Source organism: Corvus cornix, chromosome 6 (genome assembly GCF_000738735.6).
Source record: "Corvus cornix cornix isolate S_Up_H32 chromosome 6, ASM73873v5, whole genome shotgun sequence".
Taxonomy (NCBI): Eukaryota; Metazoa; Chordata; class Aves; order Passeriformes; family Corvidae; genus Corvus; species Corvus cornix.
Window position 1 is genome coordinate 15,306,082 of NC_046336.1, and position 22,585 is coordinate 15,328,666.

The 22,585-nt window shown below is 36.9% G+C and overlaps 2 protein-coding genes across 13 annotated transcripts in view; one reads left to right on the forward strand and one right to left on the reverse strand.

Moving 5' to 3' along the window:
* Positions 1–22,585, reverse strand: part of DNTT (DNA nucleotidylexotransferase) — a 140,723-nt gene that overhangs the window by 101,021 nt on the left and 17,117 nt on the right. For 4 of the 7 annotated variants that reach the window (XM_039554471.1, XM_039554473.1, XM_019292767.3 and 1 more), the window contains exon 2: positions 2,732–2,830. The gene's annotated coding sequence lies outside the window, so the exon portion shown is untranslated. Of the gene's footprint in view, positions 1–2,731; positions 2,831–6,672; positions 7,199–10,566; positions 10,677–18,008; positions 18,073–22,585 lie in introns of those variants that run through there. The other 3 variants (XM_019292769.3, XM_039554469.1, XM_039554470.1) reach the window with 3 other exon arrangements.
* BLNK (B cell linker) overlaps positions 10,743–22,585 on the forward strand; it is a 95,031-nt gene continuing 83,188 nt past the window's right edge. For 2 of the 6 annotated variants that reach the window (XM_010410238.4, XM_019292738.3), the window contains exons 1-2: positions 13,689–13,802; positions 18,350–18,412. In XM_010410238.4, coding sequence (XP_010408540.2) covers positions 13,695–13,802; positions 18,350–18,412 — 171 coding nt within the window. In that variant the 5' untranslated portion in view covers positions 13,689–13,694. Of the gene's footprint in view, positions 11,001–13,679; positions 13,803–18,349; positions 18,413–22,585 lie in introns of those variants that run through there. The other 4 variants (XM_010410250.4, XM_010410256.4, XM_010410242.4 and 1 more) reach the window with 4 other exon arrangements.

A 22,585-nucleotide genomic window follows, 5' to 3' on the forward strand; every position in this document is an offset into this window, starting at 1 on the left:
AATGGAGAAAGAATTGTTCGGTGAACAATTTAGATTAATTACTTCAACACAAAGGGATGATATTGCTACATGAGGACAATTCTGTGCTAAGTACAACTCAGCTAAAATTCCTGTTCTTGTGATCACTGTTTTTGCTGGGGCAGGGAAGGAACCTCAAATGTTCAAATAGTTCACCTGAGAAAGGAGTGGTAACTACTGTTCCAGACTGAGAACACATTCCTTATTTCCTCTAAACACGAACTTATTTCAAGAAAAAGTAATCCTTTTAAAAAATGAAATAATTATCTCTGGCTCATTAAGAAAAATTTTGGTATTTTTGGCCGTTTTAAGAGATGGTTTGATAGAGATAAAGGTATTGTTTCAATAACTGTTGACACACTTCTTGAACTTGTCTTACTAAAGCATAAAAACATACATTAAATGCCTATGTTCAATATCACTTATTTCCAAATGTCTAACTCAGAAGTAAGTCACTGTTTAATCAATCCAAAAGTGGAGAGAAAATCCATTAGGCTTACAATCAATGACAGCAGATCATCTTCAAATAAAGCCTTCACTAAAGACCTCATTTCAAACTGAGCAAACATTAAGTCCTGAAGTTATAGAATCAGCAAACATCTATTCACCAGAAAGTGTATCGAAGTCAGAACTTGGCATATTTTAACACAGCTTCTATTTACAGGGTGATGTATGCACATGGGCAATATCAGCCCTGGCAGACAAACAAGAAGGAGAAACTTTAACACTTACCTTCCTTTCATATACTGGTGGCAATAAAAATGAATTTGAAAATATTTTCTAGAGTTAGCATAATATTTTGCTTAAGAAGGTTCAGTGAAAGGCTGTTGCACACTAGTACAGAGAACAATTCTGTATTTGTTGTATTTTTGTTGCTGAAAAATAGGGGAACATTAAGAATTCTGTCTAACTTTGGTAATTATGACTTGCTTAATTTGTGTAAATAGTATTTAACAAGAACATGGAGATTCCCAAATAAAAGGCAAAATACAGCATTTTCTTTCCAAAGCATGGCATTACTCTAATGCCTTCCACACAAAATTTGCCAGGATAAACTAATAGTCAACTGTCATGTTAAGCCCCCTTGATACCAAGTGTCAGTTATCAAAAAAAAAAAAAAATCCTATATCTTATCATTAATCTGCACTGGGTTTTATCCACAGATCTCAAAACAAGCCAATGAGCTGCCAACTCTGACAGCTGCAAATGTCTCCTGCATGAATGTGTACTGTGGGCTAGATTTCTATCTCAGTTACAGCAGTCACAATAAAAGTTCCTTTCATAAACAACATCAACATAAAAAGTACATCAACTATCTGTGGTAAAATTACAGGTAGAACCTGCATGAATATGGGAAAGAAAATGAAGCAGCAATTTTGTATGTATAAATATTTCCAATTTAACTCTTAATAAATTAATCATCCAGTCAAATAAAAACTATTCCAAGCAACAAAAAAAATCACCCCTCCATTTTTGAAAACTAATATACTGGTTCTGGGTCAATAAGACATTTGCTATTTGATTTTATGTATACATGGGGCAAAATAACTCTGAGTCTAAAAAACTCTTCTTTTAGGATATTACTTTTCATTGCCAACAGATCAACTGCTTTGCATTAGATTTCCTTTCTTTGCTCCTGAGCTCTAAGGATTCAATGCAGTTGAATACTCCCCCTTACGGGCTGCTACAACATCACACTAGAGTGCTTTGTATTTCTCTTAACTATATGCTACCACCTCCTACATGCACTGTATATGCAACAGAGGTAAGATAGGCCTCAAGCATTACAACCCATCTTAGAAACTTTCGTTTCACTGAGTAAGTCTGTGATAACTGATTTTTGCAACTGCAGATTGTCATTCATTATTTTGCTTTGAAATGTGTTTTTGATCATCACTATTAAATTTCATAATAAATATACAGAATAAATATATAGGAAAAGAATTTATTAAATCAGGATTCGCTGACTAGTGTTTTGTTTTTATTGGAATTTACCCTGGACAATAAATACATCTAAGCATTGTTGATAGGAGATTTGCCACTGAAGTGATTTATTTGAAATGATATTTGTTAATCCTGTAAGAAACAAATGTAGAACAGTGAAATGAAACCTAATTAAAATTATATTCAATACATTTTCCTGAAGAAGTGGAAAAAACTGTACAGTATGTGTATGCAGCTACTGACACCTACTCTCTGTGTTTATTTGGTGAGAATAACTTTCACCTCCAAGTTCCTTACTCATTCTTCAAATCAAGCAGTCTATTTCAAAATGGATTTGCAACTTCATTGTGCTAATCTTTTAGAAGAAAGACTTACTAATGGACTTTATATAAGATCAGCTGGCCTAGATTAAAAGCTATTCAACTTAAAATGCCTTTCACCATTCAAAAAGTCTTTTCCTGATTTCTGTTTTCACCCTAGTACTGACTGAAAACACACAGGGTCTCTCACCTGCTATAACTGACTGTAATAGCTTATTCCTCAGTGCAGTTTGGGTTAGTACACATTTCCTGTTCTACTATGTCCTCATCATGCTTAAGGAGGGGGAAGGGGATGCAGGCAGGGGAAAGTGTGTTGGTGTTTTTAATCTGAAATGTTATTCAAACAGTAAAATGCATAGTTACCATTGATCCTCTTCACTTCTTTTTAACACAAATTCATCTTCTCAAAACGTACTGAAAAACATTCATTAACAATGATATGATTTCACCTGCTTTGTGCTGTGTCAGTCCAGTAAAGTGCTCTGTTCTCTTGCAAATTCAGCTGGTAACTTCAAAGAACAGCAAGCACTAACTTCCCCCAGAAGATCCTGTAACATTAAGCAAAGCACATTAAGGATTAAGATCCTCTCTGGAAATAAACAGTACTTCATTTGATTCAAGTTCTTCTCCCTGAACTTTATCTGAGTGGTTCTGGGGTCATTCTAATAAAACAGTTCACTAAAAGGCATCCTTTCTGAAAGTGCTTTTATCTTTTCTTACTCAGTTTATAAAAATGAATGGGTTTATCTGCAATGGATTTGCAATTCGATATCTAAACAAAATTGCAATTAGATATCTAAACAAAGTAATCAGATTAACAATATTCTGCAGCATATTCTGTGGGAGTTAATGTAAAAAATTTTGTTTAGAACATTTATTAGAGCACTCAAAGTGTGCAAAAAATACAAAGGATAAAATCAACTGGGGAACTTGGCAAAAACCTACTAAAATCCCCTCACAAAAAAAATTAAGCCTCAATACTGAAAATCCATGTAAAATTTGACAAACAGTTCCCAGTATTATTTTCATCTCCTCTGTGAACAAAGGGGGTGGTGTCATCTCCATTCAAGAAGTTTACCTGATATTTCTTTTCAAGTTTCCAAATAATGTTAAACCCCAAATTCCTCTTTTAGGCAAAAATTTTACAACTAAGTCTTAAAGGAGGTGATACCTTATGAAACAAGGAAGGTTATTCAACATTTCTCCTAAATTCTACTGTTATGAAGCTATCAAATAGCACTGAAATTTTATATGAAATGCTAGACTTCAACTTTGCTCTGAGACTGATTGTATTTGAACATAATCTTCTTTTGCAAGGTAGATGTTCTAGGATTCCTCTATATGCAGTCGCACAAAATACTTTTGAGTTTTTAAAAGTGGAGTTCATAGAGGAAACTAATTGTAAAGGTATTTTCTTACCAGTTATAGGCAATACAGGCAAGGATTTTTTGTTAGAGGATTAAACACCATAAATAGGAAAGCTCTGTCTCAGGATGAACAGACACAGAAAGCTGCTTTTCCACAAGAGAATCACCTTGTTTTTGAGGTGTTTCTAATCTTTCAAGACAGGGAAAACACCCTACTCCCACAGGCAATTTGTAATCTAAAAGCAGACAAATTGACAGAAACTCAGGGGAAAGAAAATAGGAGGCAGGAGAGCAATCCTTATGAATTAGTATATTGCCTCACAACAGAGGGGTTTTTCAGTTTGTATCAGTAGCAGGGTGAAAGCCAGTCTTTCAGAGACACAACTAAAGCTGGCCACCATATACCACCTAGGACATCCCTCACCTTCTAAGGGATTCTTAACCACACTTGTGCAGCAGAGGTGTTTCAGCCTGCTTAGTTTCACAAGCAAGTATCTGGGCTCTCAGGTTTCCTGAGATACAGATAAAAAATCTGAAGGAAACTGATCTAAGAAAACCCTCACAAAAATACTGCATTCTTTCTGGCCTTTCTCTCCTGCTGTTCTGCTCTTACAGAAAGTGTTGACTCCCAGGGATTTGTATGCTGTGAGAAACAGCAAGAGGTAAGAGAGCCGAATGCAATTCACCTGTTATGAGAACAAAAAGGAAAATATTTATTTATAGTGTCATGAAGTTCCTGAGTTCAGTCCATCCAGAGCAGAACCTCAGTTCTTAACACACTTAAATCCTTCAATACCTCAACTCAAGCTTCCTTTTGGATCTGCAACTATTTATGAAGTCTTGAGAGATTAAGTTATGGGGAAAAAGAAGTGAGGAAGATCCTCAGTAAAAAATGAAATTTTTTAATGAGTCAGTGATTGTGAAGCTTTCCAGGTGCAACCTGCAAATTACTTGGTAGTTATTGTCCCTTACATGTTTTTAAGCTTTCTTTAAAACCAGAAACAAAAACATGACTGAAGCCGTTGTAAGCACCCTGCAAACTGTCAGTAGAAATCCAAAAGATGGACTGGCTGGTTAAGCCACTGATGGCATCATCTCATTGATGCAAAGGGGACACTGGATCAGAGTGCCTGCAGCACACGCTGTGACAGAACATTAACTCTAAACAATAAAATGATGTCCATGCCTGAAAGTCGAACTAAAGGTCAGCCCCCAAAGTCAACAGGAAAGAGCAGCGATGAATACAGTTGAAAGCAATTTTACTAGGACATTAAATAACTTCTAATCTGTTATAAGCTATGGGCCATTCCATTTCATTTTGCTGATACAGGTGTATCAGGGCCAGTGTATGTTCCCATAGCTTTTGCACTCATACGCACCAATTATATACACAGCACAGCACATGAAGTATTATGAACTGGGGCACAGCTGACCAAGAGGAGAGAACTGCCAGGGAATTCAATTCTCTGCCATAGTCTACCAACAATGGAGAGATGCAAAACTGCAAGCAGAAAGAGTAGATCATGCTCTGGACAGCGGAAAAGAGGTGAAAAATGAGGCATGGGATGTTATGCAGAACGTGTATGTTCCAGAGGATGAAAGTCATCACTTCACCTGATTTGTAACTTCTGGCCTCAGTGGATAACCATATCATAGTCAAATCTCATTGCTTTGAAGGTCAGTGGTGAGGTTTTTATCAGTCTGACATTTATTGTCAACTTTTTTTTTTTAATTCTCATCTCATTTTAATAACAAAGGAATGAGGACATGAAGGTTATGCATAAAAAACTCCCACTGACTTTTCATAAAATACTTGAATCTAAACAGACTTCAATTTATCAGGAATACAGGTAACATTATCAAGTCTTTATTCACATCATACATCCAATCAGCTTTTGAAAACAGGCATGGAATTCTAAGGTAGGACTGCTTTTGAGGTGTTAAAAACTTAAAACAAGTATATGAAAAACATTATACTAGAGTGCAAATTTTTGTGTTAATTTCTTCTCTCACTTCCTGTGGTTTGTGGTTCACTTCCGTAAAAGTGAAGTTAATATTCAGCAGTTCTAGAGAAGAGAATATTTCTAGAGAAACTAGAGAAGTGAAGCATTCATCATTGAGGGAAAACAGGAAACTTCTATTTCTACTACTGTTCAGTTTATTGCCTTACCAATGCAAGTTTCCCCAATACAGTGCAAGGAAAAACAAAAGTAAGGGGAAATCTGATTAAAACCGTAAGACACTTACTATCCACCCAAACAGCAGCTTATCCTCTTTTATACTATCTGATAAAACAGCAGTGTTCTTAAATACACTGACATTAGGTAAATAATTTATACTGTACACTGAAGTAGGTATTTTACAAGAAAAATTCTTTTTGCAAATGAAGTTTAGCCAGTGTGTTTATTCCCCACATTGCTTCAAAGTATATTCATCATTTGAGATAGATCATTCCCATGACAATGGGATCACAAGGAATCATGGTATAACAATGCTAGACCAAACAGACAGAATGTCAGCAGTGTCAAGCTGGCAAATACATCATTTAACCAGAGATCAAAAGAGAAAATCTGAAGGTCAGAAATGCAATATTTATAATGCTGTCAGTAGATGGATGCATACCAAACACCTCATATCTAGACTCCTATAAAGCTTATCAGAGGAATGTTTACAACACACAAGAGAAGTTTTACTGGAGTATTGTCCACTGGTTTCCAATATGCATGAATACTGAGCCCAGCATTTCCTAGTACATTCCCTAGAAACAGCAAAAAATCTTGAGATACACTTTAACAGTACCAGTATAAGCAGCAGTTAACTACTACCCTCATTTCCATTAATTCCACCTGGTACAACAAAATCCCCCCAGCGTTTTTCAAATAGGCAACACAATATTTCCTTGGAAAGAAAACAACATGATTAGGGTGGCTTCTGGCTTTGGAAGAGAGGAGAGAATAAACAAAAACAACTCTGTATTGTCATTGATTCATACAAGGCACTTCGGCACTGCGCAAAGAAAATACCTGTGAGAAAACTCACTGTTTTTCTTGAGTATCTCTGTGGCAATAGAACTGGAGATGCTAAAGGTATGAGAGGAAGGTTGACAAAAGCAGGTTCACAAGAAAAATGAAAAGAGAATTGACATAAGCACTCTGGCTTTATTCAGCTTATAGCAATAGAAGACTCCTCCACATTTGGTGTGGGAAACGATCTGTCACTGAGTGTTTGTTCCTGTCATACCTCTCCTGTAATCATAAGAGCATTTTATCTAAATGTAATTTCACTTAATACCATGGTGATAGATGTTCAATGACATTACCATTACCTTAATGATAAACTAAACCAAGCTAATAAAAAGAATCTAGAATAAAAGGTTATGAAATTACCGAGTTTAAGTTTTGTGAGTCAAATGAGAAAAAATCAAAAGCAGTTTGTCATTTTCTTCTTGATAGGTTTTTCATTTACAATTTATTATCATAAACATAGTATCACTTGAAATCTCTTTTTGCTATCTCCCCAAATACAGTCAGAATGTAAAAAAAAAAAAAAAAAAAAAAGTTCTCTCAGCTTTCAAGGTCCTTCTTACTTATTGAGATTTTATATTCTCTGTTGACTGTCAAATAAACTCTGCTCATTAAGTTTTATCTATGTCAGCAGGCTAAGGACATAAGACATGTAAGAGCCCTATTTATGAATCCAAAAACCTTGAGAAACATTCTCTATTTATACAGCTTGTCTCCTTTCTCCTTTTCTTTGTTTTTTGTACTCTTCCACTTCTAAACCCTCTCCCCTTGTCAATCTCTTCAATTTCTCTATCTTCTATCTATTTCTTAATCTATCTTCAAGCCCCCATCCCTCTTTGGAATTCCTCCTTTTGTCTGCCTTTATTTAACAAGCTCAGAACTTCATTTTCCCAACTCCATTTTCAGGGATCTGCTGATTGGAAGTAGAGAGGAGGTCTGCTTATTTTTGGTCCAAACAATATCTGGATGCTGGCCAGCTGACACGGACACTCCACCCCGTCCTTCTTGAATAGTGAATAGCATGCTTCGCCAAATCCTTTGGTCCTCCCAAAACAATCACTTTTTGCTCCTTTCCTTCCTTCCTTCCTTCCACATGCTCTCTTTGTGACAATAAGCAATAAATACCTTGCCCAAACAACTTGATATTGCAGATTCTGTTCTCAGACTCTCCCTCCTCTATATGACATGTCCTACAGAAAGGTCCTGGGTTTTGCAGTGTCCTGTTCCCTCTATCTCAATTGTTCTAAATAAGTAAGAGAACGGGAGTTCTGACCTTCGTGAATTCACCTGGTACAAGTTTTTTAATGAAACCTGCATGTCAGAATCACGGAAACACTGTAATACAGGACCATAATATCCTGTGGCACTGTATTATACAGTATACATGCACCAGTAGGGTGCACTGAGATCTTCCACTGTAAAATACCATGCCATGATGCCCACTGGGAGCTGAAGCATTACTTTGACATTTTTCCATTTATTTCATATCGAGAGTCATGGGCATAGTGAAATACTTTCTACACATATCAATGCTCAAGCCTCACAAAAATCAGTAGTGGTTGAACAAGAACTCATTATACTAACAAAATCCATCAAAGAATATTAAAAAAAAGTTAAAACAAGCATAAGCCACAGCATTTCAAATTTAAGTTGCCTAGGAATTTTATTTAAATAAGGCAAGACACTGAAATAATACTGTTTTGCTGGTTTTAAATTTACTCACTAGGTTTTAGTGCATGTAAATGCTGCCAGATGGAAAGCTGTTCATATACATTTTTCCATATTTTATCAGAAGAGTCAACACAGATGAATTTCAAAGGAAAGGCTTTATAAAGAAACTATATAAAGTCTAAGTGCAAACTATAAAAGGTAGCACATGAATCTAGAAGAATAGACAGCAAATTTTCCCAAGGTGTTCAAAAGAATAATAATCAAAAAAGTGGCTCAGTTAAACAGCAAAGAATACTGAGTACTTGCAAAGGATACCACAACCAAGCACTACAGCATCAATTCCAGCCTGCAAAAAAATCAAAGAGAATTTCTAATGAATAATGTCACTTCTTTAGCAGGTTGTGGTTTTATTACTGTCATATTTTATTGTACTACTTAAAAACACAAATTTTTGAAAAGATAAAGAAAACTATGTGCAAAATCCAGGTTACAAACAAATACCTATGAGAATAAGTACATTTTTAATGCATAGTTCATTGTGGCAAAGCTCTCTAGAATAACAGCTGAATCTGTTGCTAGATTCAAAGAGAAGGTCAAACTAACAATGAAAAGCCATATAAAAAGATTTCAGAAGGTTGAATAATAACATAAAAAGCAATTGTCCTTGAGACAATGGGTTTTATGTCATGTATCCAGCCTCTGTGACAAAACATGCAAACAAAATCCCTTAGCATCCGGCAATAATTAAAATTCAGTTGAAACTACATGCCCCAGAAATGGGTTGAAGAATGACTGAGATAAAGAAAAAGGGCATATTTATGCAGCAAACTGTATATAGTGGAAGTGATTTAAAGGTGATAGGCTTCAAATCAGTGTGCAGCCTTGGTGTAGCAAGGGTACTAACCATTCTCAGCAAGTTTTTTGGGGTCTGGGATTTGTTTTTGTATTTTTTCCATTTGAGGCTTCTTTGGATCTCAGTCTTTTGTGATCCCAAGAAATGCCACATACCAAAACTAGAATAACAGACACCTAAAAAACCCACGTGCCCATTTCATAATGTTAAGAATTTCATAACTTTTGGACAAACAGAGATATATTATGTCCTGTAATTCTCCCCGTTACGGTACTGAATGCTCTCACAGAAACAAGGACAGAGGAAAACACTGCGACAGAAAATAAGGAGATTTTCAAAGATCCATGAAGTTCTTAGGCAGGCATAATTCTCTTTGGCCTCTGAAAAACTCCTTAACTGATTTATCAAAATCATAAAAAATAATCTACTTCAGTCACAAAGGAAACTCAAGACTCTGGAACTGCATTTTCATACCTCATGTAACTAAAGAAGGGCAAACATCTCCCCTTCAACATGAGGGGCAGAAAAGAGGAGAGCGAACTACAGAATAGTCAGCCCAACTTCAATTCTCACAAATATACAATGCAAATTTTGGGGCCTCAATATCCCTATAAATTGTTTCTGCAGTAAAAACTGACTTTTCAGTAATAAACTGTGACAAACAAGTCTCATTTCCTTCCTCATTATGATAGCTACCTAGATAAGGGGTACAAGGCCCATATTATCACTGATGCTTTTAATGAGGTCCCACAAAAAAAACCCATCATGTACAAACTAGAGAAATGTGATTAAAGCACTGTCTGTTGTAAGAGTTCATCTGACTCTCATTGAGAAAATATCCTGTGAATCACTTCCAAACTCAAAGAGTATTTCAAGTAGAGTTCCCCTGGAGTTTGTCCTGGTTTTAATTGTATTCAGGATTCTCTTAATAACATGGGTGCTGCATAACAAGCATAGTCCTAAAGTCTGTCAGGATATCACTGAGCCAGAAGTAGTTTCCATGAGATAAACAGTATACTGGGACTAGTTTAGATACCTCATTTTTCAGTAAGACATAACCAAACTGAAGAGTGTGCTACAAGTGAAAAGACTTAACAAGAGTTTCCCAAACCACTACTTATGAACAAATGCTAATGAAACTGGGTTTGCTCCTTCAGAAACAGGAGGATGTCCTAGTCGAGCCCATCTGATGCTTAGACAGCAATTATCCTTACAAACAGATATTTCCTTTTGCTCCCTCCAGAAGTAGAGCACAAAATTTATTATAGATCATCTTCCTGCTGTTCCACTCAAGGACATGGTAACAATCTGATGTACCCGCAAGAACTCAGTTAAAAAAATGAGTTACCAAACTGATTTCCAAAACTGACCCAATTTCCTCTAGTCGTGTTTGATCCTGCCTCTCTGCTGAAGCCCTGCCAAGATCTCTCCATGTCCCTTTCAGACTCTGTGATTTCTGTTGATTATGTTGCTATTTTTATTTCCTGTTAAATAAAAAAAAGAAAAAAGACAAAACCAATTAGCAAGACTTTTATCAAACTTCTAGACAGATAGCTGCAAGCAAGACTCCATTTTCCAACATTCTTTGTAGACTTCTTTAGACTACGAGTATATTCTAGCTTTTTACTTTAAGAATGTTTTTCTCCCACCCACCATAAATGCCAAGCCTGTCAATCACACTAACAACAACAAAATACATATGGGACAGTTTAAGGAGGAAGAACAGACATGAGAAACTGCTCCTTTAACTCATTGGGAATCGACTCCAACATGTGCGCCTGGGAGAAAAAAAAATGAGTATGTGGTAAGTCATGTTACTTTCATTATTCCTGTATAAGATGGGAAAACACAAACTGGGACAGTGGTTCATATTTTCTGTACAGTAATATTTCATTGAGATATTTTGCTCAAGTATATTTTCCTGAGGGCAGTATTCCATTGTTACATCCAGTTAAACAAGTTGCTTGCAGCTGCTACAGGGTTTTGCAAAGCATAACTTGACTTTAAAAGTTTTGAGATAAGTTTAACACATTTAGTGCTTATGTTCATGAACATATAGAGAGTATTTAGTCAGAAATGCCAGTGGTATGATCTAGGAAACCGTTTTTATACTGCCTTTTAACAATCTCTATGAAATCATAAATTGAGAACTTAATTTACAAAAAGTAAAGGAGTTGTAGCCAGCAAAAACTTGTTCTTCACATTGCCTGCACATTTCAGACTCTAGGAAATGAACTTTTGCAAAGATATAGTGTAAAGATGTGTTAACTCTGCTTTGATATAGAGGTTCTGTATGGGAATGAATTTCTCTTTAAAGTACAAAATGCCTAGCATATAAAATGCACACATTTAGATCCCTCTGAAATTTGGTAGTTCTCAAGTACTTTTTTTATTAGGGCTCCAAAAAAAAAAAAAAAAAAAGAAACTTCTTGATATATAGAATCAGATTTCTACCTTTTTTTTGAGGAGTGAAACAGTACAGATTAAAATTGTTAACGTCTCCAGTAAATACAAGTTTTTAAAATAGCAGATTACTCTCTGCACATGTACCCAAATACATTTTTAAGTCTGCCAGTGTTCAGAGCAGATCAGGAGGCTCAAGGGAATGTTCAAGTAGCAAGCGAGCCTGACCTGCCCTAGGCTAGTGCTGTTTCACATTCAAGTACCTACAATCTGCTTCAAAATTTTATGTAAGCACCTGGAAGTTTGGAAAGAAACCATTTCTATGGCCTGTCTGTATCTGGGGACCTCTGGAAGCCTCAGTATTCTGCTCAAGAATTCCCCCCACTACAGCCCCCAGAGCCAACATGTGTTCAAGTGCACATATTTATTTGGGTTGCTCGCACCATGGAAGGTGATACATTACACAGAGGAAGTAGAATCAGGAATCGAATCTGGGGTTCTGCAGCCAACAATTCTTGAAATAATCCCCTTGAGGGTAGAGGAAAGCAAGTGGAAGTGCATAACAATACTCTCCATTTCTGTTACACACACTTAAGGACAGAAACCTACAGCATCGATCAAGCCAAGAGCAACATCAGCACCAAGAGATGCAGGATCCCAGATGAGCCTCCCCATGTCCCTGGTTTCTACTATTTTTTTTTTCTCTTGTTATTATGTTTAATTTGACTAAAACACAAATGGAAAAATATTTCTTGCAAGTCTTAAAGTCCCATTGGGAGCACATAAGTTCAACCACATACGCTACAGACCCACTGGGAGCACAAAACTCAGCATGACCTTCCCAAATAAATCTGCCTCACTCAGTGAGGAGAGGTGCACTGCATAAACACTAGCCTTTCAAGAGTACTGTCCTAAGAGCCTAGCATACAACTTAAGGCAATGTCAACACAGAAGATCTAGCCACAATTTAGTGCTGGGGGAGAGCAGGTAGGAGAAGGAGGATGCCTGGGCACAGCAAGCTGGGGGAGCTGTCAGGGCAGAGCTCCAGCTCATCCTGCAGCCCACCAGGCAGTGCAGGAACGTGACAGCAGAGGGCAGCTGGCAGCCAGGAGCAGTTCCTCGCACCTCTGTTTTAGAAAATGCTCCTGGCCTGATGGGCAGTCCGAGGAGGAGGAGCAGGCACGGCTGGCAGCACGCACTGAGCTGCAAAATTCTTAAAGCACTATTTTTAATTTGCCTTTGAGATGTTCTGAGCTAGGACTGCTTACACCTACTCAGTCAGCAAATATCCTGTACCGCATAAGTATCTGCACTTCACATTATCCGTGTTTCACATCTGATGCTGTTTTGTTGTTTCCTGTAAGCAATCATTAAACCTGTAACTGACACATCTCCTATCCAGCTGCTTCCCACCTTCACAATACATAAAGAATCTGCAACTGACAAAATCACTCCTGCTCCTCAAACTAGGCAAGCAAAATATGTTAAGGAACACATGCATCTCTCTCTTCTGGTTCTGCATACAGTGGAGAGAGAGTATTGATGCCTCCTGTCATCCAGAAAGATGGTGACCCCCTTGGAGAAACTCACAGCCAACATTATGAAACATTGAACACTACAAAGCACTACGAAATTCAACATAATTTTTTCATAATATGCCAGCCAGGCACCTGGAAGATTATTCCGAGCAGGCCAAATTTAAGATGCAAGAGCTTCTATCTTGTTTCTGAAATTCCAGTTGAGTTTTGCCAGATTCAGTGTTCTGCCAAGTCAGAAAACAGCAAAAAGGTATTCACTGCCAATAACTGACCTGTCAGTCACTCTAACAGTGAAAACACATGCAGGAAAATTTGAAAGATAGCAGATGAGACACTTCCACTTTTTCAGTAATGACACCTATGGGCATTTGTTGATATAACAACCAGTTTCCTTGTACTGGAGTCGCTCACACAAGAACATTGATACTTCCTAAATTACCCTTTATAGGCGTTCACTTTAAGTGAGCAAACAGGAAAAAAGTTGCAAAAAGGACTTCCTCCTCAGATTTCTACATCAGGTCAGTGAAAAACACTAAAGCAAGAGTTCAGTGTTACTCATGCAGATCAAGTCTTTCTCCCTGGATAGAAGCATGACCACAAAACTACCATCTCAAGAGGAGTTTGAGAACTGGACAGCTTTTCAAGTTGCAGATCTCTTAAGACAGGTACTGAATCTGTTATGTAACACTTAGAGAGTTCAGTCTATATTCAGCTAGCAGAAACACTTACTGGATTTATTCTTGAAAACTGAATATCTTATCCTAAATCTAGCACAAATATTTAAAAGCACAAAAAAAATAGTTTAATCACCACTTATATTAATATAACTTGAGTTTTTTGTTACTCTCCTGTTTTCTGTAGAAATCTAATTCACAGCAGAAGCTAAGATCTCCTACATTACAACTCATACAAAAAAAAGTTGCTCACAGGAATGTTTCTTATAAGAGAAAAGGTATTTCATGCCCAAATTTATTTCCTTCTGGAAAGAAATAATCATTTCACAGAAAGTATGTCTAGTTTTATATTTGAACATAGCTTTACATTTTACAGTATGTCAATAAGAATCTACTGTTCATCTTTTCTTCTCAATGCATATATACACACAGTAGTTGCTAGATGTTGTTTAAGTTTAATGTACTCAAGCTTTTGGGGGGTTTTTGAGTCATTCCTTTATTGGCTTGTACATTTCTTTGTTCTACAATGTCCTTTCTAGTATATCTAAAATAACCTGAATTGCACAAAGTATTCCAAGCTCCTTTCCAGACATCTTTCACTACCTTACTAATCTCCTCTCAGATATATAAAATATATCCTCCATTATAATAGCCTTTTTTTGTTATCATATCTTTTCCTTATAACTGACTGAACACTATGGCTCAGGTTTTAGAATTCTACCTGTAACTTATAAAGTCCATTCCTGCAATTGGATATATAGTCTCATTTTATATCCCTTTTGTTTGTTTTTATGCAAGTACTCAATATAATTTTGTATATAGGGCTTTTTTTTCTTATGTTTATCCTAATTCTAACTGTAAGAGCACCAATCTTTTCCAGTACCTTCTTTACACCAACAGTCAGAATTTATGGTCATTAAGGTTTCTCATCCTTTTCAACTGAAGGAACATACAATCTTTGTCAAGGAACACAATGATGCTATGAAGTCTTCCCACAGGAGTTCCATTTGTACCCAGATAAAAAGTAGGCCACACTTTAAAATTATAATTTTATTATTTTGTTCATTTTGTCTGTGTATAAATACATATGCTTATTCATGTTCAATTAAAAAAAATTTTAAAGACAACAAAACCACAAACAGTTTCACAATGGAGATGTATCACAGGTGGACCACTGTTCCCACCCTGAGAAAGCTAACCTATTCCATGGAATTAATTCACACCACAATGGTAATGGATCAGCTGTGAGCAGCTACTCAGAGAATTAATTAGCTCAAAGCCTTTCAGCTTAAAGGAAATCAGGCTAATTTATAGAAGTTAGAATGGTTTTAAAGTACCCTGCAATTCTATGCAGAATACAAGACAGAAAATTAATAACAATCATTCAACAGCTCAGAGGTTTCCAGGGAAATTTCAGGCACACCATAACTACTGGCTTCATACTTGTTAACAGTGAGTCTTCCAACTTTATAAAGAGCTGTCAATGCATATGCTTACACTCACAACACTGATTAAAGTGGCTAAATAAACCAATTACTACAGCATATCCACATTAAGTTCTTGGCCATTCTGTGTATCAAAGACTGGCCCAGCCATTTGCCTGTGGCCACTGTGGGCAGAGCTGTCAGCTCCCACTGCCAACACTCCAGAGAGCCTCAGCACCAGCTATTCCATCATTTCCATAGTCAGACCACATGCTGGGGGCTGTGCTGAATCTCCTCACCACAACACTGGCCATACATGTGCATGAACCCTAAAAAAAGGCTGTTAAGGTTGCAGAAATGAGTACTAAAATGTTCCAGAACTGGGATTACCTCCATAGCCTGAATTTCCCACCTTTCACATGCACACCATGATAGCCTGTAATTGCTTCTTCACATACTACCTTTTCCATTGACAAAAACCTGCCTCTGCCAATGCAGAGAAACCAGCAGATTTCTGTATTATTCTATGCCATTGCAGAAATTGTAAGGTGCACATGGCCAGGGCTTGCTGAAAACCAGAGAACAAATACATAGTACTGTTGATTTAGTTCTGCCTTGAAATATCAGACCCTGTTACTGCCCCAGTACAAAATTTTACCTGAAGATATGCAAGTCACCCAGAAAAAACATGACATTTCCCAAGTGCTTGACTTGCAGCAGTGGGAGGCAAGAGCTATGACCACAGTGGCAGCTCTGCTCAGAAGGTAAAAATGGCAAAATATTGAATATGCAAATATACATTTCTATTTCTTAGATCTAAACAGTTGTAGTTAGGTATCCAAACCCACTGGATACTGTGTTTTATTTCTCGTGCATCTTAACTCCCCTTATAAATGAAATTTTCATGTCAGAGAGTGGTCTCAGAAAAAGCAGTTAGTGTTCCTGAAGCACTTGGATAATAAGTGCTGGAGAACAGCTCAGATTTAAATAAAAAATCATTCTGGATTCAGAGAAGGTTTTGAGTAGTGTGCAGTACAGGTACACAAGATAGACAAGCAGTGAGCACTGAACAGAAAGCAATATACTGACCTTCAGGAAAGTAGCATCAGCTTCCATGTGCTGTGACTGAGGCTGAGTTTTCCAGAAGAGGTATATTCATCTTGGTGCAACAATATATATGGAAAATGGGTATGTACATATGTACCTTGCAATTTTAGCACTTTCTTAAATTTAAAAGTCTTAATGATACAGATTTTTTTTTGCATCCTGACTACAAAAATTCTTAACCACCCATTCTGAAAAGTGTTTCCAGCCTCATGAAAGGCATTTTTTATAAAATCAATAAATTAACTACTAAATAAAAATTAACCATACAGATGTTGAGTTTTTCCTCATTAATTAGCAAAGGCAGTAATGGAGACCTGTTAGCCATGTGTATGTACCTTCCTGTCATCTTGTATCTATGCTGTAATTGCAACAACACTGAAATACTTCATGTTGTTCTCAGAGTTACTTGGGCTCCATTTGCCATGTAGTCTGGTCCCTCTCCCAGTACTGATCTTAACATACTTGCAAGAAAAGTTAAGGCAATCTCAAGAAAATGAAAGGTTCCATGGTTATCACTAAACACCAGTAGCAAGACACCCACTTGTCAGATGCATTAACCATGTAAAAAAAGTTTTTTCCCTTACACAAAAGCTTGATTAATAGCATAATGCAAAGCTCAAAAGCAGCTCATCAAACCAATAACTGGAGATAGAGCTAGAAACTAGAAATAGATGGGCAAAAGCCAAGAGCAGAAAGTGCATAGCCTTGATTCTTTGCCTCTCCACCACCACCAGTGCAACTGATGGCAAATTAACACAATCCACAACCAGCCACTGGTCCAACAACCACAAGAACCTTCTCCTTTGAATTTTGATCTATTCTGTATTGCAAACAAGCAGGACTCTCCCAATCACAGTAGATGAAAAATTATAAGCCCAGGCATATCAGCTAACAGGCCAAAAAGAATCTGAATATATGTCTGAACAGGACATTTTCATATCAAAAATGTAGATAAAATACACATTGAATATTTAAGCACGATCAGTTTTAAGTAGTCTATAAATAAAGAATTATCTTAGAAAAGCCACATAACTATGTCTATGAGAAGAAATTATTTCACCAATATTTCTCTGTTAGTATCTGATTTGGTCACTACTGCTACAGACATTTACATCTAAGCATTACAAATACTAAAGCTCATTTTGACAATGATATATTCTTAAATAAAAAAATTCTAAATTTTTTGTCACTTTTCATGCATAACTGTCATTTCTTTTAAAAGCCGCACTAAGCCATCTAACACACTGTGAGATTTTTTAGGACATCTTCAGCCCCGATCCATTCTTTTCTACTTTTTAGTAGGAAATCCAATGTGTCTGCTTTTTTTTTTCCCCCAAATTATATTTAGTCTTTGGTTCTATTTCAAGGTGTAATATTTCTGGACATGCCAGTTTCATTTTAATTTATAATCAACATCAACTTTCTTAAAAAACACCATTACCATAACCACATTACAGAAAAGAAATCCTGTTTCTGAATCTGAATTCATTCAGCAATGCCCATCATCATGGTAAGTGCAAGACACAGCCCAAGTATCTGGTGCTGAAGCCCAGCAGCCACCAGAGCAAACAGAGGCTGGTAAACAGGCATGTGGGATGATGACATGGCTACTGATGAACTTTTGCCTCAAATACCTTTTAACCTGTTTCTAGTTCTGGCTCCTTACCCCACAGCAATCCACAGTACTTCTGTTAGGCTCCTTGCTCCATTTATATGACATTTGTTGCTTCATAATTTCTTTTCTTGTCTACTCCACTCACAGTTTATTGGCTCTTATTCCCTGTAATCTTTCTTCCTAAGAAAGAGGAAGTACTGTGTTTTATCTCATATGTGAAAGTCATTGCCTAAGCATTACACTTACTCAATATTCTTTTTCTAATTATCCTTGTCAAGTAGTATAACAATTTCCACAACCCCGAGTATTTGAGCACAGAAATTTTAATTAGCTTGTTCACAAATGTCAAGTTTCATACTACTGTAATAATCTTGTCTTTTTTCTCACCTCAGTTTGGAATGCCTGAATCTGCTGCGGTTGTAGAAAAACTGTGTATGAATGGATCTCATTTCTTGGTAAGCAAATATTCCATAAGACCTCTCACTAAGGTGTATTTCACCATGAGGACTGTACTCCTTACAGTGCCAGGAAATAACCTGAAATTTTCCTTCTTTATACACATTTCATCAATTGCTTTGATTTTGCATTTGAGTGGGTTGATTTACACCTCTGACTCAAGGAATCCCAAAACATAAAAATTTCAGTCAGTCCTTCCCCTGCTCCAGAGAAAGGGCAGATTTGTAGTATCAGCCATCAACACACAGGTGAGGCAGGAGACATCTCATGACATATGACTTAAAGGAGGTAGTGGGGTTTTTTAACAATATAGATATTTTAAAGCCATCATTCATGTAAAAGCTTTTCCATAAAACTTGCATGATTAAGAACATTTACCAGCACAGAATTATACGTGAATTTTATAGTAAAAGTTTAGAGATGCTGGAAACAATGCCTGAAAAATCTGATAATGTCCTTTCCTGACCTCTGTAGAATTTGTTGTATAAGAGTGTGTTTAATTGATTGCAACTAATTAGGAGAAGGGACTAAAATAACTCCTTGAACTGCAGCAGTTCCTCTACCACTGATTCCATTTGTGTAGCTATCGAAGTAGAAGTTCCTTTAGACCTGTTTTAAAGGTAAAATTATTGTTATGGTATATTTATGCACCACAGAGATATTATGCTTGCTTGGCAATTCATTGCTCAACAAAATTGTTTCCTGGGTGCACCAGGAGTTATACCTGCTGTTTATGCTAACGAGAGCTTCAGTACTGCAACAAATTCATGAGACTGCAGGTGCAGCACGGCCACAGAGTAAAACTGGGTTTTACCAACAATTCATACTAATGTTGTAGGGTTAACAAAGCTGTCAAATACAGATTCCTGCCCCATTCATCCACTATAAATTGGATCACTAAAGGTGCTGTAGTCTTCATCACTGGAGGAAAGGCAGTGAAGTTAAAGCTAAGGGTGGGTGTGTTGGCTTCCTGTGCTTCTGCAAATAAAGCTGTACAGCAGCAGTAGACAAGGATCTGAGAAGTAATTTCAGATGTTAGTGGTAACCTATTCAAAACACAAGTGAAAAAAGCAAGGAGAACAATGGATGGCCTTTGGTGACAGTCTGCAATACAAAAGTAGTATGATTAAAAATGAAAGCATTTGCTACTATGTTCTCTAAACTATGTAGTCTCTTCAAATACCTTTAAAGATTATTTTGCACTGCAGAAAACGTGGCATCATACATGTGATACAGTGAGCAACATCCATTTTTTATGTCACTATAGAAAAAATGAGACAGGTCTCACACACTGGTAGAAACTTTCCTACAAATTTTATATATTCTTTAATTGAATTGTTCAGTAGCATTGTCAACATGATAAATCTGCATGCTTGAAACAGAATTATGACAATACTAAAAAAATTCAAATATCTATATTTTGCCATCATTAATAGCCTTATTTGGGTAATTGTAAGATGTTGCTCTCCTATGTACAAGCTAACAAATATATTAATTTAAAAGTAATTAAATCAACAGTCAAGTTTTTTATTCCAAGCTCCTAGCCTAATATACAAGAAATCTGTACCATGCCAGAAATTAAATGTTCCTTATCTGCTACAAGGTGTGATTTAGAAAGCACAACCTTAGTAAATCTACCTTAGCAATATACAGTGGAATAACCAGATGTCAGACACTTCCACTTAAAATCTGAATTTCTGTCTGCATGACTTATAGTGTGATTCCCTAACTGGATCTACTGTTTTGTGTAGATACCAATTTTTCCAGAATTCAAAAATCCCAAAACCCCTGAAGCTGTTATGTGTCTGTTAGCTGCCTTTGGCAAGAATCTGAGGTTTTGCACTTCAGTTTATCCTTCAGTTATAAGATGCATATGATTTCCTTCTACTGCTATCTGCAGAGTCTAAAAAGAAGCTCAATATCACCTTTGGATATTGAGCTCAGAATCACTAGAGAAAAGCTGGCCATCTATCAATACACAGCAGTGAACCAAAAAAACTAAACCCAAAACCCATAAAACAAAACACTTGAACAAGCTTGATGCTATCAACTAAATAGAAGTGACAGATTTACTTTTGCATAATAATTTTCAAAAAGCAAATACAAGTTTGCTGCTGTGTGTGCATAGAGACCCTGTGCACACATTTAGATGTCACAATACATGTGCAGTGTTTCTGTGTGTTTAGCCAATGTTAGATGAATATTTAGATACAGATCTGGTTTTGCTATGAAATCTGTTAGCAATCACCAGAAAAATGAAAATTCCTTTTAGCCTGGCAGACAAAGAAGAAAGCAACTCTGTGGTATTTGACATGAGAACACAGTGAGCTTCCCCCACTGCACATTCAGAGAGGCACAAGTTACTGTTTTACCTTTGCATGGGCTGAAAAACTCTCTTCCATCACAGCTGCAGAAGGCACGTCCGAGTGCCTGTGAAGGCAGGGAGGGCAGCCCAAGGGGAACCACCCCAGTGCCTATCCATCCCACCCTTCACAACTCCCAGACAAGCCCTTCTTCTCACTGTGTGACTCTTCCAGCCTGCCCCAAACCACTGCTATGGCACTGACACCTTAAGCATATGCATTACAAGAGTTTTGTGCCAGTGAGATATGCCAACACCCAGAGGCAGTGCCAGCCCACTTCTAGGCAGCACTGGAGGGAAGCTTTCCTGGAAAGAAAGATCTGCAGCCAGCACACTGCATTTTATCAAAGATATAAACACCAACCCACCAGATGTGCCTTTATTTCCTGGTTTTTCAGCAAGGACACTCATCCTTTTAATTTTTCCAAAGACGAATATTGTCAAATATTGGGGAAATGCTGCAAAAGGTAATTATCCTAAAGCTCACCACTGAACTAATACAAAACGACTTAGGGAGCTGTCCTGCACAACATATCCATGTCAAATGCAAATTGCATTTTATTTGAAAGTGAATCAAACAAATATATCAAGACTAAGGTCTTTTTGAAATTTAAAATGTTCAAAGTCAAGTCATGCAGGCATTATAGCCACAAAATCTGTGATAAGTTGGCCACAACACCTCAAATCAATTTGACTGCCTTCAGAATAGAAGTAATCAACATTTATATGGTCATTTCTTTGAATATTTCTTGCCTTTGAGTGGCTAAAACCCAATCATTTTTATGGTAATATCATATTCTGTTTTATAAACATACTGAGTATCAAACTGAACTTTTATAGGAAACTAAATTACATGCATTTCATAAAAATTTAGAAGTAATAGCTCTTCCTTTACACTTCTGTTGAACCTAAAAACACAAAAGGATGGTATATTAGATCTGAAGCGCACCATGCAGTTTCATTTTTCATCAATAGTACCATACTTGTGATAGTTACTCAATATGCAGCTCACGTCTGAGTGATGCTAATCTAGTCCTAATGTGCAAATCAGCATTAAGCCACAGCTGCATTGCACAGAGCATATTATATTCTCTTGCCTTTTAATGTTCGAACTTTCTACACTGTGCTCCTGCTTTTCAGTTCCCTCTAAGTGTAGGTTGCTTGTTTGATGTTTTTTTTAAATTCAGTTTTGAATTCCCAGTGACAGATTGCAAAAGATATAAAAAACAGTGAAGTTTTACCTGAACTTTAGAACTGAAAATAGGAGACTTTCTTAATAGATTTGTATATGGAAATTTACTAAAAGAAATCTTAACACAGCAAAAATTGTCAGATATTGATTCTAAACAACTTTCATGTACTTCTCCTCTTTCTTGCTCTTTCAAAATGTGTTTCAAATTCCATGGCTGGAATAGGAATGCCCTGGAGAAAACCAGAGCCATATTATTCACCAATACTCTACAGGGGATTTCTGAATAATATTTAGAAAATGGAACCTGTGTCTTCCTGTGGGAGATTCCTGGCTCTGTGCCAGTGTAAAACAACTGCCAGAGCTTGTCAGGTTCAACTCACCAAGCCTGTCCTTTGACATCCATTTCTGTCAGCATTGCTACTGAGAAAAAGCAACTCTTGTCCAGAAAAAGCAACTCTCATCTCACTTGGGTGCTCCCTCCCATCCCTGCAATGCAGAAGCAGCAGACAGGAAAGGACAGGAACCACATCTGCTTTCAATAGTGACCAGAGCAGCCAAACACACCACACTTAGAACTCCTCTGTCGCTATTCAAAAATCTTCAGAGTCCCACCTTCCC